The 19,673-nt window shown below is 40.4% G+C and overlaps 1 protein-coding gene across 8 annotated transcripts in view; it reads right to left on the bottom strand.

Moving 5' to 3' along the window:
* MAGI2 (membrane associated guanylate kinase, WW and PDZ domain containing 2) overlaps window positions 1-19,673 on the bottom strand; it is a 1,226,839-nt gene that overhangs the window by 380,195 nt on the left and 826,971 nt on the right. For all 8 annotated transcript variants that reach the window (XM_075064467.1, XM_075064476.1, XM_075064468.1 and 5 more), the window contains one exon: window positions 12,822-12,901. In XM_075064467.1, the coding sequence (XP_074920568.1) occupies window positions 12,822-12,901 (80 nt within the window). The remainder of the gene's footprint in view (window positions 1-12,821; window positions 12,902-19,673) is intronic.

Raw genomic sequence — 19,673 nt, 5'->3', positions numbered from 1 at the left:
TCTTTGATGATAATGTCAGGGTGGTTTCTGAGGCTGTGGATGGCATTGCGTTCTGCACGACTTAGGTTATGAGGCAAGCGATGTTGTTTTTCCACAATTTCTGCCTGTGCACGTCGGCGGAAGCATTCAATGTATACATTGTATACAATGGATTCAATGTATACATATGTTGCCTATGCCTAGGGACAGCCCTGGTAGTAAGCACCGCCCAGGGAGTCCCAGTGTCCTGTACCCTTTATCTGCCCTGGGTGGCATGCCCCACAGGGCAGGGACACAGGCCAGGGGCTGCTCTTGGGCACCCCAGCTCCCTGCCCAGGGCAGGTGAAGGGTTCAGAGTTCCCTATAGTGGCCCACACTCCCTGGGCTGCTCTTACCATGTCCTGGCTGTGGCTTCTGGCCTGGCCAGGGGGTGGGGCCTTGTGGGGTAAGAGAGGAGAGACTGGCCATGAAGCAGGGACAGGGTTCCTACATGTGTCCCATTTTTGCCTTTTCAAAAGGTGGTCACCATAGCACAAATAGAGCTGGGATGATGAAGCTACATTTTGTTTTTCTGTAATCTTTTTGGTCATATTTTGAGTGTACAGAACCCAAAAACAGGGGTTTTTTGAATCTGGGTTTCTTTTTATCTGAGCTATCAAAGTTCAAATAGGAGGGATAGGCAAGTTTTGAATAAAAAGGCTTACAATGCCTCGGAAATATCTAAACTGACTGTAAAAGCAGTAAAGAGTCCTGTGGCACCTTATAGACGTATTGGAGCATGAGCTTTCATGGGTGAATACCCATTTTGTTGGATGCACGTAGTGGAAATTTCCAGAGACAGATCACACAGTGACTGGTCACAGTTTTTACATTTCTAGTTTCAACAAGGTCTACACTACCATGTTCATTCTTCCATCACCGTGTAACCTGCCCCTCTAGCTCTGTGTTAACATCAATCCTTTATGATAAGTTTCTCTTATTCTGAAGTTAAAATACAATGCTAAAATAAAGCTTACAATAAGCACCCTTGAAAAGTTACTGTTTAACATTTTGCACACAGCGATGATGATATATATAGAGCATTCCTCATCCTTAGAATGGAGATTAGTGCATCATGGTAACCACCAAAATGGTTAAATATAGTCAATACAAGTTTGTTAAAAGGTGGACATTTTTCAACTGAGAATCTCAGACCTTTTTAAAAACAAATAAACTTCACAACACCGATGTGAGAAGTGTGTATGCTACACACACAACGAGACAGAGTGATTTGCATTAGCTTACATGATGAACCAATGGCAGCACCAGGATTAAAACCAATGAATCCTGACTTCCAGCTGCCTATCTCTAGCCACTATCTTATACTTCCTCCCTTTGAGTTTAGCACCTTCAAAACAGTAAGATGTTTCTAGTAGTGTCTCCAGTGACGAGTGTGGGCTAATATCAGGATGCAATAATAAATACTTATATGAGCAGTACTCCAAGGCAGTCAAGTGATTGCTAAACAGACAAGAGAAAATGGAAAATGTCCTTACTTTAATGTATTTTTATCTTTGCAATTATCTACATTTAAGATTAGTACTGTAGACCTGTAAGGAGTTCTATTGCTACATGCTCTCTCAGCCATATAAAGGCACTGAAGGTAATGGGAATATTTCATTTAATGGTACACTTGGAGGAGAGGAAGGTGATCAGGAACGGTCAACATGGATTCACCAAGGGCAAGTCATGCCTGACCAACTGGATTGCCTTCTATGTGATGTGATATATCTTGACTTTGGCAAAACTTTTGATACAGTCACCCACAGTCTTCTTGCCAGAAAGTTAAAAAAGTATGGATTGGATGAATGGTCTTTAAGGTGGATAGAAAGCTGACTAGATTGTTGGGCTCAACATGTAGTGATCAATGGTTCGATGTCTAGTTGGCAACTGGTATCAAGGGGAGTGCCCCAAGGGTCGGTCTTCATTAATGATCTGGCTGATGGGATGGATTTCACCCTCAGCAAGTTTGCAGATGACACTAAACTGTGGGGAGAGGAAGATATGCTGGACGGTAGAGATAGAGTCCAGAGTGACCTAGACAGATTGGAGGATTGGGCCAAAAGAAATCTGATGAGGTTCAACAAGGACAAATGCAGAGTCCTGCACTTAAGACAGAAGAATTCCATGCACCGCTACAGGCTGGGGACCGACTGGCTAAGCGGCAGTTCTGCAGAAAAGGACCTGTGGATTACAATGGACGAGAAGCTTGATATGAGTTAATGTGCCCTTGTTGCCAAGAAGGCTAATGGCATACTGCATTAGTAGGAACATTGGCAGCAGATCGAGGGAACTGATTATTCACTCTATTTGGCACTGGTGACGCCACATCTGGAATATTGTGTCCAGTTTTGGGACACCTCTTCTACAAAAAGGATGTGGACATATTGGAGAGAGTCCAGAGGAGGGCAACGAAAATTATTAGGGGGCTGGGACACACGACTTATGAGGAGAGGCTGAGGGAACTGGGTTTATTTAGTCTGCAGAAGAGAGGAGTGAGGGGGGGATTTGATAGCAGCTTTCAACTACCTGAAGGGGTGGGGGGGTCCCAAAGAGGATGGAGCTAGACTGTTCTCTGTGGTGGTAGACGACAGAACAAGGAACAGTGGTCTCAAGTTGCAGTGGGGGAGGTCTAGGTTGGATATTAGGAAATACTATTTCACTAGGAGGGTGGTGAAGCACTGGAATGGGTTACCTGGGGAGGTGGTGGAATCTCCATCCTAAGAGGTTTTTAAGTCCCAGATTGACAAAGCTCTGGCTGGGATGATTCGGTTGGGGTTGGTCCAGCTTTGAGCAGAGGGTTGGACTAGATGACCTCCTGAAGTTTCTTCCAACCCTAATCTTCTATTATTATAAACTAAATAGAATGTTAGAGGGGATTCAAAGTATCAGAGAGGCTAACATACAGGTTGTTCATTCTCTAGAGTATGTCCTCTATTCCCCTGGGATAATCCCAGGAAAAAAATCCTCTGGGGGTTTGTAGTTTTCATGTTTTAATAATAATGACAGATTTGGTACAGAGATTTTCTTAGTTCATTAATGACCAGATTCAGTTGCTGACTCTTTCAGCTGGTCATTATTCTTCAAGAGACACCCTGTTATTGCTTAATTAATACTGAATTGAAATGACAAGCCCATGGAAGCATATTTGACATCCACTTAAAAGCCAAATAAATTCCTTGTGATCAGTCTTGTTACACTGAATGCTAGCTTGGATAATGGTGGTCCCTTGCAAAACTGAGGGAGTTAAATACTATTTTAAAAATCAGATTAGTAAACTGTAAAAAGAAAAAAGTATTAACACAAAAATGATGTGGGTGCAATAAGCTTATTGTCTGTAAACACCTGGATCTAGATCACAAGTGAAAATGAAGCTAGTGGTCTCTCAATCTTGTTCTAAATCCTAGTCATTAGTTCAGATCACAAAGTCACCAGGCAAAAGTATATCAAGGGCAGTCCCTGTTCAGAAGTGACACAGCCTGGAATAGGAGAGGCTTTGACGTCTGACTAGAAAAAGTATTTGCAGAGCTGCATGGAAAAGTTTGCCTCAAAACTGCTCACATTTTGTCTGGCTCTCTTCACTGCACTCTGAACCTCATTCTACAGGTGCTGCATGCTTGTAGTCCCATTGAAAATAGGATTTTCAGTATCAGGCAGTATAATTTATCAAGAATAATTCAAAATTTAAACAAACAAATCTCTCCAAAACACACACTCAGCCAGTATGGTGGGTATTCTCAGCCTTTTTTAAAAAAGTTTATTTTAAGTGTAGACTTCTCTTAATAGAGAAAATCTCAGGCATAACTTCCCATCCTACTCATGATTGTGCATTCCACCTGCCTTCCCATGTGCACTCACATAACATCCGTGTGTTAACTACAATGACTGCATATATGGAAAAATATTAGCAAAGCATTTATGGTCCAGTTTCCCATTGACTTCAATGGGAGCAGAGTTAGGCCTATACTGCATGTTTCTGAAAATTCCAGCAGTAACATTTTTAGATACTTAATGTAATGTAGATGCTGGAACTTTTGGTAATATTTACCAAACTTTTACTGGTAGTTCATAGTAGATGCTGGTCAAAAGAAAGTAGAAAACATCCTGTTTTTATTTACTCTTACTGCATTTGTGATTTAGTCTATATCTAAGCCCCAGTCCTGAACAGATTTACACACATGCTTAACTTTACTACACTGGACACATTGTGTAAAGTTAAGCATGTGCATAGATGTAAGCATGATCAGAGTGGATTCCAAATTGTGATTTCTGACAGAGCTACTCAAACATTCTGGTACTGGGCAAAGCAGAAGGGGAAAACAGGAGGGTAGTTATGTGTGGGAAATACCTACTCAAAAATGAAATTAACTCTGTCACATTTAATTTTTGTTATAAATAATACTTTGTAGGTGTTCCAGATGCATTCGAACCGCAAGCTAGGTATTGCAGATTTCAGACCATCTGCTACGTACTACATATTCAAATCAGCTGCAAGACTGGTACCTTTAACTACAAGAGTAGAGGGCTATTCAGTTGCTTATTTTTATGTAGGCATGTGGGACTCACCCCTGCGGCACCTCCTGCTGGTCATCTTGGGAATTAGCTCTTCCAGCCTTTGGAGCGCCCTCTGCAGGCTGGTGTCCCTCCCAGGACCCCAGTGCCCCTTTACCCTGAGGCTGCCTCCTGGCAGTAACCCCCATCAATCTCTATGGGTCTCCCCTATCTGGGAAACCCCCAACTTTCTATCCCAACCTTGCCTCAGCCTATGTGCCACTGCCAGTCACCATCTAGCCCCCTTTCACTGGGGCCGACTGCAGTGTGGATAAGACAGTCATCATAGGCAAGGGAGGTTTTGACCTGCCGCCTTTCCCTGCAACCCAGTACCTCCAGGGGCCTTGGACCAGGCCCTGCTGCCTGGGGAGTTGCCAGCCTGGAGCTCCCCAGCTCCTCTGGTCTTCCCCAGCCCTACTTTACTCCAGTACCCTTTAACACTGAGGCAGCCAGGTCCATCTCCCTCCTCAGCTAGAGGCAGACTCTTGGGCCTCTGGCTCACAACCTTTTTATACAGGCCAGCTGTGGCCTGATTGGGGCGTGGCCCAGCTGCAGCCACTTCCCCAATCAGCCCAGCTTTTCCCCTACCACAGCCCTCTCCCAGGGCTGTTTTAAGCCCTTCAGGGCAGGAGATGGGTGATCATCCCACTACATTTAAATAAAACAATCTCCAACAAAAATTCTGAGATTAACAAAAGCCACCCAAACACACTGGAATCATGAAAATTATGCTTTTCCATTGGTGGATTTGTTTAATCATTTACAGTTTATTTTTTTCTCTCTTTTTCCACCATCTTTTTTCTTAAAAGAAAAAAAAATAAGTACCAGCTAGCAAACCATATGAAGAAAAAAAGCAGCTAAACTGAAGACTAATTTTAAAGTAAGTAGAGAAAAACTGAATATGATTTAAAATACTGTAATATCACTTGCCAGGATCTTTTTGTATATATCTTATGCAACTGAATATATCAACCAACTGAAGTTAAAATGGAAAAATAAACCCATTTTTCTATTGGTTTAGTACCATTAACTTATCATATAGTTCAAAACTCACTGAATGTATGTGACAAGATCCATACCTATTTAGTGGGCTATCCTGTTAAAAGACCATATTTCTTCATGTGCAGACAGAGTCTTTTAGCTGAATGCATTTATTAAATATTAATGATATCCTTTTCAAGGAATTCTAGTGATGTTTAAGTAAATATTTGCTTGTTTAAATTCACAGAAGTGTTTTAAAGAACAATAAAATTGCACATGGCATGTAATAAAATGGCTTCTCCTTCATTACTTGGCAGTCAATTAGTAACTCTTGCTGGAACAAGAAATGAGTAAGACAGGTGGTGACTCTTGACTGGAGAACAATAAAAGGGCCACTAGCCAGTAGCTAACTGAACTTTAGTTACCTCTAATTTTAGCTATGTGAGAGCATTTAAGAAGGGGGGTTTAAAGGGTAAAATAGCAGCTTGGGACAGATACATGAAGGCGTATTTGTATGACACAGGTGAAATGATACAAAAACAACAGTCACCCTGCAGTGAGGAAATTCAACGATATCAGTAAGAAGGATGCATTCAGAGACTGAGACTACAAAACATCTAGTGATTTTAGAACTTTCTTAAATCTTCCCAGTACCACAAAATGTAAAATTTCCAAAAGTGAGCATATGCCGAACATGGGATGAACTTGTGTTCCATGGAAGTAAAGACCAGCCAGGAAATGGGTTGCACAAAGGTGGGAAGAAAGTAAGAAGGACAGAGCCTATTTAATGATCTGAGGGGCTATTATTTTCCCAGGATACTGATAAGTCTGGTGCTCCAGTCAGCCTATACAAAAAGTAAGCTGGTATCTTCCTGTATGGAATTTCTAGAATGGCAGTTCAGAGCTGTTCATTGGAAAGGACCATACTGTTGAATTTGTATTGTTTTAAAAACAAGTCTATATTAATAACATTACAGCTTTCCATTGTTTTGGGAAGAGGAGCACGTGGTAGCGGTGGCCCAACAGGATGATGAATGTATGTATGGCTGCACAGATGGTGTAGATCGGAGGGCTTCACCTTCCTTGACTGTGGCATGCTGTTCCAGGAAGGAGGACTTCTGGGAAGAGAGGGGTCCACCTGATGAAGAAGGGAAGAGTAGCACCATGCACTAACTGAATAACCTAATTACGAGGGCTATAAACTAGGTTCAAAGGGGGCAGGTGACAAAAGCCTAGAGGTCAACATAAAAAAAAAAAACAGATAACCTTAACAGAAGTCTAGATGTTGGGGGACAGAAAACTACAATAGGGTAATAGAAGCAACCAGAAGGAAATCACTGGGGGGATCTGCTCAAGGTAAGGAGTATGGAGAACAAACTGGAAGTAGTAATACATAAGCTAAAATATGACTTAATTGGTATCACAGAGACTTGGTGGGATAAATTTTATGATTGGAATATTGGAAGCTTGTTCAGGAAGGAAAAAAGGGATGAGGTATGGAATATACATCAAGAATATAGACACTGATTCTAAGGTCCAGAAGGAGGTAAGAGGCAGACCAGTTGTAAGTCTCTGAGCAAAAATAAAAGGGAAAAAATAGAGGTGATGTCATGGTAGATGATAGTGGTGATGGTGGGTTTACTATAGACTACCAAATTAGAAAGAAGAGGTGGTGAGGCATTTCTAGAACAGAAATATGAAAAACGTAAGACCTGGTAGTAATGGGGGACTTCAATTACGCAGACATTTGCTGAAAAATACTCTGGCAAAACAAAAAATTTCCAGTAAGTTCTTCAAATGTATTGGGGACAACTTATTGTTTCAGAAGGTGGAGGAAGTAACCAGGAGACAACCATTTTAGACTTGATTGTGACCAACAGGGAGGAACTAGCTCCATTGTGGAAGGCAATTTGGGTCAAAGTTGTCATGAAAAGGCAGATTTCATAAATCTAAGAAAAGAAAGGAGTGGGAGCAACAGAATAAGGCAATAGACTATATAAAAAAAGCAGACTTTAACGAACTCAGAATTGGTAGGTAAGGTCCCATGGGAAGAAAATGTAAGGGACAAAAGAGTTCAGGAGAGATGGCAGCTTCTCAAGGAGACAATATTAAAAAGGCACAACTGCAAACTATATTGATGCGAAGGAAAGATCGGAAGAATAGTAAGAGGCCAATTTGAGTGCATCAAGAGCTCTTTAATGACTTGCAAATCGAAAGGGAATCCTACAAAAAGTGGAAACATGGACACATTGCTGAGGAGGACTATTAGGGACAAAAAAGGCTAAGTCACAAAATGTATTACACCTAGCCAGGGACATAAAAGAAGAGGTTCTTTAAATACACTGGGAGCACGAGAAAGATGAAGGAAAGTGTACGTCTTCTACTTACCGGGGAAGGAGAGCTAATAACTGATGACATCAAAAAGGCTGAGGTTTTTAATGCCTATTTTGCTTCAGTCTTCAGCTGGACTACTATGTCCAAATCTGGGTTTCACATTTTAGGAAAGATGTAAATAAATTGGAGAGAATCCAAAGGAGAGCAACAAAAATTATAAAAGGTTTAGAAAATCTAACCTATGAGGAAAAGTTAAAAAAAACTGGCCATGTTTAGTCTTAAGAAAAGAAGACTGAGGGACCTGATAACAATCTTCAAATATATTAAGGGCTCTTATAAAGAGAGTAGGGATCAATTGTTCTCCATGTCCACTGAAAGTAGGACAAAAAGCAGCGGGCTTAATCCTCAGTAAAGGAGCTTTAGGTTAGATATTAGGACAAAAGGGTAGTTAAGTTCTGACGTAGGCTTCCAAGGGAGGTTGTGAAATCCCATCATTGGAGGTTTTTAAGAACAGGTTTGACAAATATGTCAGGCATGGTTTAGATTTACTTGGACCTGTCTCATTGTAGGGCTCTGGACTTGATGACCTCTCAAGGTCCCTTACAGTCCTACATTTCCATGATTCTATGATACTGACTGACGGGGACCAATAATGGGGGTAGAATTGTTACTGAGCTGAGCAAAATTCAGAATTTCCTTTCCATAAGAAATTCCATCATTTAAACATTTGTTCTCATCCCAAAACTGGCCAAAAAAGTCAAAATGCCAACATTCCATGATGCACTATGAGAGGAAATATAAGTCAGTCACTTTTCCCCCGCTATGTCTGTTTCCCCATCTGTAAAATGGAAATTATAATGCTGAAATAAATGACCTCCTTTGTCAAGCATTTTGTGATGTACTGATGAAAAGCATTATATAAGTGGCTATGAATTATTTATTATTATAATTATTAGTTTGTTATTATGGGAGATGTAGTCATTCAGGGAGTCTGGTCCACGGAAGGGAATGGGGGCCAGAACTACAACTCTCAGTGCATCATAAATAAATGCAGTATAATGCTTTTTTGAGCTGATTTAAAACTAAGTGTTTTGGGTCCTGTTTAAAAATGAAAGAAAGTATTCTAATTCAGGTCAAACTGAGCCAAATGAAATATATTATTTCAATTTTCCCAACAGAAAATCAATCTTTTTGGCAAAATCAAAAATTTTGGTAGAAAATTGAAATTCTGCAAAAAACTACCTTTCCATCGGAATGATTTGTGATGGAAAATTCCTGATCATCTTTATTTAGTGGTATTATGGTAGCACCTGAAGGCCCTCAACAGAGATCAGGCCCTCATTGTGTGAGGCAGCGTATATACACATAGTAACAGACAGTCCCTGCCTCAGAGAATTTACTGTCAAAATAGATATGATAGATGGGGAATCAGAGGCACAAAGAAGTGAAGTGACTTGCCCAAAGTCACACAGCAGGTCAAGGCAGAGAAGAATAGACATCAGGTCTCCACATTACCTCTCTGATGGGCAGTGAGTGGCAGGTGGGATTATAGGAGAAGAGTGAGCAGGAAGCCATGGCTTCTGTGACAGGGCAGGAGGATGAGGAAAGGTTGTCTTGGTGGATCTTGTCATTTTCACTGAAAAGGTCAGTGAGAACCTGTGCAGAGAGGGTTTAGAGGATGCCAAAGTTAATAAATAAGGAGCTGGGACTGGAGGCTTGGGAGTCAATGAGAGTGGAGAATTAGTGTTGTTTGTCAAAGAACACAGAACAGCCAAAAGCAAAGGCTTTGTCTGTAGTGGAGGAAACCCTAGTAGTCAGCAGCCCAAAAATGTAGCAATCACATGTTATGGGTGGATAGACTCTGAGGTAGAAAAGGAGTAGAAAAGAATCCAGGGTGGCAGAGAGAGTGGAGTGGAGGGATTCAGCAGCAAAAGAACAAGAAGGAAGGGGCTGAGAGTGGCAGAAGGGACTGATCTGGAGAATTGCTTACAGAACTGGTTATATGGTGTGGCCAGCATAAAACATCTCATTTAGCCAATGCAAATTCTAACTGCAATAAAATAAAGCACAAAACGTGAGTGACAATGAAACAAACTTGCAGAAACACAAACCCTAAAAATAACAACAATATAGGAAACAAAGTATGTATCATTTCCTATTTAAGCATCATTGACTTTTGTGACAAAGTTCCTCCTCTATCTTGGTGGGTCCCATACTTATTGGCGGATTTGTTTGCCTCAGAGATTCACCATGTGGGTCAGGGAACAGCCCAGAGAACTTCCCCTCTGGTAGAACCCACAGTCCAGGTCAATTCCTCCTGTGTCTGATCAGGAGTTGGGAGGTTTGGGGGGAACCCAAGCCCACCCTCTACTCAGGGTTCCAGCCAAGGGCCCTGTGGACTGCAGCTGTCTAGAGTGCCTCCTGGAACAGCTGCGCAACAGCTGCAACTCCCTGGGCTACTTCCCCATGGCCTCCTCCCAACACCTTCTTTATTCTCACCACAGGACCTTTCTCCTGGTGCCTGATAATGCTTGTACTCCTCAGTCTTCTAGCAAATATGTCTTCTCAGCTCCACATGCCTCTTGCTCCCAGCTCCTCGCATGCACGCTACAAACCGAAGTGAGGTCCTTTTTAAACTCAGGTGCCCTGATTAGCTAGCCTGTCCTAATTGATTCTAGCAGTTTCTTCTCAATTGGCTCCAGGTGTCCTAATTAACTGCCCTGCCTTAATTGGTTCTACCACATTCCTGCTTGTTCTGGAACTGCCACTGTTACCTTACCCAGGGAAAAGGGATCTACTTAATCTGGGAGTAATATATCTGCCTTCTAACACTCTCCTGTATCCATCTGGCCTGACCCTGTCACATTTTCTAGAAGTCTGAATCTCCACCTAGAAGTGAACTTTAGTAGATCATAAACTGTAAAGAGCAAATAATTTCTTTGGCATAAAACAAATTTACATAGCTTCAGCTGAAACCAGCATAAAGTTAGTACTTTAATTGGCATTAAATCTAAAAAACCTTGTGTCCCAAATTAAACTCCCAATGTCAGATATTAATGGCAAGCTGGTAACACTCCTCACAAGCATCTGCCATTTTGAGGGGCCTGTATTTCTGTGGAGACTCAAAAAATTAAAGAAACCAAGCAATTTCTATCTTGAGCAAGCAAAGAACTACAGGAAAATTGTGTATGTTACATCAGAGAGCTTTACTTTGAGAAAAAGGGAATAAGATCTCTCTCTAAAATCTTTTATGCTTCACTTCAAGTACTTTGAATTAATGAGCTGAGCAACTCTTGAAAGCGAGAGACGACCCAGAGTGCTGTCCAGTAACACTCTAGTCAAATGGCTGCAAAATAATCCTATAAATAATCTTAAATGATTTCAGTTTTTGACATTACAGTAGTTGTTACGGTTTTGGTGAATTGCAACTGCTGGGAAAAGAAGCAATATATTTTTGTTTTCAACAATGTCTGATGTATCACTGTCTAGATTTGTTTTGTTATTTATACTCAAGACAACGCATCACTAAGCACTGGGCAATGATATGTCATACAAATAACATGTGTGAGACACATTTCTAATGCAAAAAAAGTCCTTTTGTTTTGTGTCAGTAATACTTCTACTGTATGCATTGTAGCACTTAAGACATGGGGAACTAGCATTGTCAGTGCTAGAAAAAATGTATCAGAAGAGAAAGTCAGGATTATGGCTGAAAGGGGGAGAGATTCTTGGAATGAATGGGTACTTAAAAACTGCACAGATTTATATAAAATAAGAGAAGATTTTGTACCATACCTCTGACCTTACATTTTATACACCCAAATATTCATCAATGATTCTCTGTCTTTTACCAGCACAAAATGGCATAAAATTACCCTTCTACTGATAATGTTTACATTAATCAATATTAGGTATAATGGCAGTTTCACATAAATCAAATGAGGTGTATGAAAACATCTAGTATTTTATGTTAGTACATTAAACACATAGTCACAAAATAAGTTTTAAACTAATGCAAATACAATGTAGGTGTAAAATCCCCTGTATCTTTTCCTATGGCTCAAAATAAATAATAATAATAATAAATAAACTGTTCCCTTGCCACCTTATGATACTTGGTGAGCTAAACCCACACTGCAATATAGGACAATTTAAATATACCATCTAAGAGAAAGATTCATTAGAATGCATTTATTAGCATAATTTTATTAAATTGTTTTAATGACAGAAACTTTACTAGAGAAGATCTGAAAAGCTATAGAGTGTACATAAAGATATACAGTTTGATGAGAGCTATATCTCACAGTTGATATATTTTTTAACCAAAATCCACTTTTATCTGTTTTTCATAATGAATATATTTCTTTTAAATGTCTCCAATCTTATTTTTGTTTTTATTTTTTAAACTATTTTTATTGCAATACCAAATATCTGGCCTGGAACTGTAACAGTGACTGTTCTCTCCCCCCCCTGCCCCCCAGTTCTATCAGACACTGTTTTGTTTAAATACTAATTAGCACAGCATAGTGGATTTCAAATCAAATCAAATAATATTCATTTCTCATGGCGCTGTTGGTTTCCCTTATGAACTGCATTTCTTGTAGACTGAAAGCTCAGAATCTTAAAAGAGATTCTGTTCTGCAGACCAAAGTTCTCAGTGGGAGATAAGGGAGAGGGGTCAGTCAACGAGTCAAAAAAACAAAACAGACATAAAACACACTTGCGATCCTCAGCTTTAGATATCATCAGAAAGTGGGAATAAAAAGCAGAAACACATGGCACATTGAGAATACTGTATCACTTATGGCTTATGACCAAAGCAGCAATTAAACACCTTGTATCAGTCTGTAAAATGCCTTCCTTTTTTTAAGAATTCAGAGAGACACACACACAAAGACAAATCCTTTCTGAGCAGCAATGAAAACTTAATAACCTACCATTTTCTTTGCACTCTTCAGGAGGTTTAGCCTTTTTCGCAAGTCGCGGATCCAGCCATGATGTTGTCTTTGTGTTATGGCTGAAAAGAAAAAAGATCACTCTGAGCAGACACATACTGAAAGGAATCAAGTTTATTCCTTAAGAAAAAAAGGGTTAGTCCAACAAAATTGCAATCAATACACTTAATTTGCTTACTGGTTCTAAGTCGCCCTGAAGGAGGTGTAAGAGTAATTGTGCAAGGCGGCTGTAAATTTGGCAACCTCAGCTCCCTGTCCTCAAAGCAGCTATTTTTATTAAAATCAACTAGAATGTTGCCAAGTTAACCTCATTGAAAATGCAGAACTCATCCAAAGCAAAAGGAATTTATTACAAATACAGTGTTCTCTAGTTGAATGAGTGCAGTCGACAGGATTCCATATCATCCTGAGAGTTTTTGGATAGAATTATTTTCATCTTAAACCTGTCCTTTTCATACATACATGTTTGTTATTTCTTAACAGTCATGCTGGCAAGGCATTACAAAAATGATGCAAATTCCAGTGTGCTCCTGCAAAGTATACATTTTCTAACAGAGTGATTAATAACACTTTGTTTAACTAACCTTTATCTATTCCATATCTAATTCTTCTACCACGATAGATGTATTTTGCACAAGCTGAATGAATCATGTGGGTATTTTGCTATACTCAGAACAGATCTTTCAGGAATCAGCAATGAAATAGCCTCTGAATTGGTACAAATTGTTTTCCAGGAGAGTATTTTGCCCAATGAATTGACACACAGAGCATCTAATCAGAGTTAAAACAGGCTTTTTTAACGTATACCCTTTCCACATCCTTTTGAATTTGGAGCCAAATAAAAATACAATGCCAAGAAAGAAAGGCTATAAAACAGGAAGGAGATGTACCAATTATTCTAATATTTGCACAGGTGCCTGTCTTCTAACACTGACGTCCCTTTCTAAGGCATGTTTTATTTATCTAACACATCCTAGGAGGCTGCTCACTTTGTACAGTATTATATATTATTGAATTATTTAGATTATTAATATAACATTTGCTGTCTAATTTAAAATTTATTTAAAGCATTTGTTGTAAATGTTAGTGAAAAGCAGACAGAACCAGGCAGCCAGTCAAAAATTGATCTGGATACATTTTGTAATTTATCAATTACTCGTACTAATTTATATACATAGTGAGATCTGGTCCAGTGATCCTTCCATTAAGCATAAGGAAGTCTTGCATTCTAATCCCTACTCCTATCCTGACTGCCTATGTGCTCTTGGGTATGTCAATTCTTCTCTTTGCCTTGATTTTACCAGTAATAATAAGGCCAATTTTCATATTTGGATGCCTGAAGTAGCCACTTAAATTTGTATTTCAGCATTTAAATACCCATTTTAGGCACTGGGAGCAGGTGGCTTTCCCACCCTACACCAAAACACAGTCCACAGATGTTGAACAGATTAAAGTCCCATCCTCCTCTGGGTTGTGGCTTTATTTATGTAGAAATTAATAATAATAAAATAACTTCCAACCCAAGCCTTTGGCCCATATTTTAAATCATCTGTGGCTAGGGTTCTTTCCTGAGGACTGTTCTGCCTAGAGCTTCTCTAGAACCACTCCCACTTGCCTGTAATCTAGAGTAGGGATAGTGAGCCACACTTGCAACAGTGAGTCAGCAGGAATCCACCAGCACTTTCCTTCAGGCTTCCTCGAATAATAATAAATAGCTCTTACATAACGCTTTCATCAGTAGATGAAAGCACTTTGCAAAGAAAGTGAGTATCACCACCGCCATTTTACAGATAGGAAAAATTGAGGCACATAGCTGTGAAGTGACTCCCCTAAAGTCACCCAGCAGCAGAGCCAGAAATAGAACTAAGAACTCCATAGTCCCAGCTGAGTGGTCTATCCACTAAGTCACTTTGCCTCAGCCTAGAGCAACAGAAGAACTCTCCAACATGTTACCAAATGTATATGATGAGTTGATGCATCATTTAAATACACATTTAAGTCAACTCTCATAGTCGGTGTCTAAAATGGGTATTTATTTAGGCATCAAAAGGGACATTTAGGTGAAAATTTAGGCACCTGACTTTGAAAACTAAGAGCAATATTACTATTTAAAGTGTGAACTAGTGATTTGCATTTTCCAAGTCTTTTGTTGAATCTAAGAAATTAACCAGCAAAAAGTTAAGTACTGTTCCAACATAGGTGTGACTTTGTTAAAGATTCAACTTCTCCTTGTTTTGTAAGCTGTGGCCAGGATAAGCAGTTAATAATCTAATTAAAACACCAAAACCTAATCAGTAAGCATAGCAAACAACAGGAGAGAAAGAGGAAGGCAGAACAAGAACACTATATTAATATACATAATAACAACACTAATATCACACTGTTACACAAACTATGCGGACACATTAATGTTGCTGAACCATTAAAAAACTTTTAAAATTATTCTTAATATCAGCTATCTACACTGCCACTCATACTAACCATCAGTGGTCAGCTGGCTTCTTGCAGGTGTCGTAACAGATGTGAGTCCCGCAGACAGATTTGAAAGAGAAGGTAGTGGTTTTACAGATTAGTTCAGATTAGTCCATTTACACAGGGCAGCTTGAGAGGAAATGCAAAGGCAATTGAGAAAGTGCACAAACAGGCATTCAAGGCTGGTATCACTGACTGAGTGAAAGGGGTGAGGTGATGCAGTAAAAGCATCCAGAAAGAAATATAGCTGCAGTGCAATTAACATTTTTCCCCTGGCTTCTCTTTGGTTATTCAGCAAAGAACCCTACTTCATCACTGGAAGGCATGCTCAGAAAGTCTCCCCTACATCATTTCCATGAGCCTGATTACTGCATGTGGTAACTGAACTGAAAGGCAGGTGTAAAATTCCTGAACAAAATTACATCTCTGCTACCGAGGACAAGATTCCCCCTTGAAATCAAAAGCAGCTTCTTAAAGCCAAAAGCCATTGAAAGAGTTTCAATGTTGAAGTTCCCATAGGCTTTTACACTATGCCAGGGGTTGGCAACCTTTCAGAGATGGTGTGTCGAGTCTTCATTTATTCACTCTAATTTAAGGTTTCACATGCCAGTAATATATTTAAACGTTTGTAGAAGGTCTCTTTCTATAAGTCTATAATATATAACAAAACTATTGTTGTATGTAAAGTAAATAAGGTTTTTAAAATGTTTAACAAGCTTCATTTCAAATTAAATTAAAATGCAGAGTCCCATGGACTGGTGGCCAGGACCCAGGCAGCGTGAGTGCCACTCAAAATCAGCCCATGTGCTGCCTTCGGTACATGTGCCATAGGTTGCCTACCCCTGCACTATGCTATGCTCCTGGAACATGGTAGTAGTGAAAGATTTTAATTCATCCTAATTTGTTTACCAGTGTACAAGGGAGAAATTGTGCAGAAGTCTAGAGTCTACTGTGAATTTGCTGAATAATGCCTAAAATACAAAATGAAAGTATCTAAGCCTAATAATGTAGCCAAAAATCAATTAAAAAATTATTGCTGTTTTAACTGAAATTGCCAATACTATGTACTAGTGGGCTATAGAAATGTTTTATTATAACCAAAGTATGATATTAACATGGGGAAATTATGAAGTTTCATGCAAAAATTATTCTCCATCTGGATTATGTGGACTGAGAGGAAGAATTGTCCACTGGTTAGGGTGCCAGCCTGGAACTCAGAAGACCATGGTTCAATTCCTACTCTGCTACCAACCTCCTATATGACCTTAGACTCCTTGTGCTCCTGTTCCCCAGCTGTGAAATGTGGATAATAGCACTTTCCTACCTCACCAGAGTATTGTAAGGATACATACGTTTCAGAGTATGAGGTGCTCAGAATCTGTAGTAATGGGGGCCATATATGTGCCTATGACAGAGTGACAGAAATAGATGGTAGATCTCCATCTATTTTCAGGAGCGTTGGGTGGCACAATACAAAATCTACTACCACAGTTGGCACCATTAAACCTAGGCTTAGTCTATACCTAAAACTTAGGTTGACCTAGCTATGTTGCTATATGGTAAAGCTGACCTAAGCCCCAGTGTAGACCTAATAGTACCTCTTGGAGAAGCAGATTTACTAGAGTGATGCAAGAAGCCCTTCCATTGTTGGAGAAAGTGTCTACGCTACACTACATTACAGCGTCACAGCTGTACTGTAATGTAGCAGAGCTGCACCACTGTCATGTTTCTAATGTAGATATACGATACCCCTAGATATCAAAGGTGCCATAGATATACATACACAGGAATACTAATAGTACTTTCTCACCAGAAGGGGAGTGGAGACAGAAGTATCCTGTCACCACTAGGGTGGTATCCTGGAGCGGGCAGTAATGCAATACAGCAGTGCGAACATTACTGCTGCTCATGCTGATGAGGCCGCTATAGGGCTATCCATTTTCACATAACCTGAGTCCACTTAAAAACAAAATTTACTGCATGCTGAAAATGTACATAGAAATTTGCAGGTTGGGACCAAGTTACAACATTTGAGAAAAACTGCTCTGGACAGTGGTTGAGGTTCACCTCTAAGTGCAGCAGAAAAGCAGGAAAATGTACACAGAAGCGTTAGATGTCCACTACTGAGGCACAACAGGATACCTAATGTTACTATGTGTGCCAGTGTCCTCAGATATTGGACACTGAGGGCAAGAGGAAGATATAAAGTCACCTAAAGATACAGATAGGCAGCTTGTGGGATTTTCAAAAGTACCTAAGCCCTTAACTCCCCTAGGAGTTAGCCATCTATGTGCTTTTGAAAATCCGGCTGAGTGGCTATCTACATCTTTAGAGCCTAAACACCTTCATAAACCTGGCCTCAACAACGCATTTCCTAATTTTTGTGGATATGTGCAAGACACTGCTCTATTTTAGTGTAGTTTTTGTTTGATGAAGTAGCGTTAGCAATGTGTCAGTTTCAAGCGCTCTGACAGATTCAATCTCTTATACTAAGAGAGACTTCAGACAATCTTCTGAAACATTTCTGAAAGGAATATGGGCTGTAGTTTCCAAGAGTAATTGTCTTTAATGTCTTGAAAACACCATAAATTAATTGAAAACAGTGGCTCTCTCCAGCTATGTAATTTGCATGTTATTGTGAAATGCCTTATGAAAGGGGTTTTTGCCAGTATATAGTTCAAGTCAGTTGAGAGACAGCTCATATATGGGTTTTTCAATGTACTGCACAGCATTCAAGAAGGTCCACAATGTAAAAGTTCAGGCAAAGGAGAATATATGAGACAGACAGAGATCCAATATCCCACTGTATTTGTCCTGCCTTTTTGATTTTTTGTTCTAAATGCTCAGCCTTTTATTCACATCTCAGGCAGAGCTCTGGATGTGTAACATTTTTCAGCTGGATTAATATTGATTTCAAGCAGTTTAGTTAAGATCTGCGTGGGTACAGTGTCAGGAAAAAAGGGCACTGGAATTGCAATTTTGTAGTCTCTCTTCTGTTGGCTGTAATCAGGGGAAAGTAACTTAAAGGACTTACCAGTAAGCCGGAGTACTGAGTGGTGCCGTGGCCTCAACCAGAAGAGGCAGGGCCTTTCAAGATTCAAAGGCCCTGGGGCTCTGGCTGTGGCTGGGAGCTCCAGGGCCTTTAAATCACTGCTGGATCCCCAGGGTAGCGGCGGCAGGGCTCCGGCCACTGCAGGGAGCCCCGGGCCCTTTAAAACGCTGCCGGAGCTCTGGCAGCGGGGCTCAGTGGCGTTTTAAAGGGTCTGGGACTCCCCGCAGGGGCTGGAGCTCCAGGCCCTTTAAATCCCTGCCTGAGCCCAGAGCTCCGGCAGTAATTTAAAGGGCCCGGGGCTCCCCACAGCTCTTGCCGGTATGCCAGACCGGACCAGCTTACTTTCACCTCTGGTTGTAATTCAGATTTACTACAGACATTTAGTTCTCTACCTTATGGTAGTTCTAGTTCATTAAATTTAAAGTTGGTGTATTTTGATTGTAAGTGTGAAAGTAGAAGAATAGGTTCCAAGAAAAACAGAACTGACTCTCATATTTTGGAGCGTGAAATTCCATAATATAAACCCCAAACTTGGTGGGTTGGGTTAAAATAGAAATCTGCAATGTGGGGGAAGGAGGGATCTTGGAAGTGGGAAGGGCTGTGAATGAGAAAGTGAAGAAACAGAACTTGAGGTCTGTCTGTAGCCTGGTTTGGGGATTGAGAGGATGTTGGTGTAGAGGTAAAAGAATGATAGTGATTTGGAGAAAGGAGGAGAAAAATGCACTACTAGAGCAGATTGAGAAAGTCTTTTAAAAAAAGAATCTGCACAAAATGTTTCCTCAATTTTAGTAAATTCACCAATGGCAGGACAGTCTGTCTCTGGGTACAAGGAAATGGCCTTGGAGAGAACAAGTCAAGGGTGGCTTGTCTGGGGCTTGGTTTACACTACGCGTTTAAACCGATTTTAGCAGCGTTAAACCGATTTAAGGCTGCACCCGTCCACACTATGAGGCCCTTTACATCAATATAAAGGGCTCTTTACATCGGTTTCTGTATTCCTCCCCGACAAGAGAAGTAGTGCTAAAATCGGTATTACCATATCGGATTAGGGTTAGTGTGGCCACAAATCGACGGTATTGGCCTCCGGGCGATATATCAGAGTGCACCACTGTGACCGCTCTGGACAGCAATCTGAACTCGGATGTAGTGGCCAGGTAAACAGGAAAAGCCCCGCAAAATTTGTATTTTCATTTCCTGTTTGCCCAGCATGGAGCTCTGATCAGCACGGGTGGCGATGCAGTCCCAAATCCAAAAAGAGCTCCAGCATGGATCGTACGGGAGATACTGGATCTGATCGCTGTATGGGGAGA

The sequence above is a fragment of the Chelonoidis abingdonii genome, chromosome 1, assembly GCF_003597395.2.
Source record: "Chelonoidis abingdonii isolate Lonesome George chromosome 1, CheloAbing_2.0, whole genome shotgun sequence".
Classification (NCBI taxonomy): Eukaryota; Metazoa; Chordata; order Testudines; family Testudinidae; genus Chelonoidis; species Chelonoidis abingdonii.
This window is presented reverse-complemented; position numbering and strand designations above follow the sequence as displayed.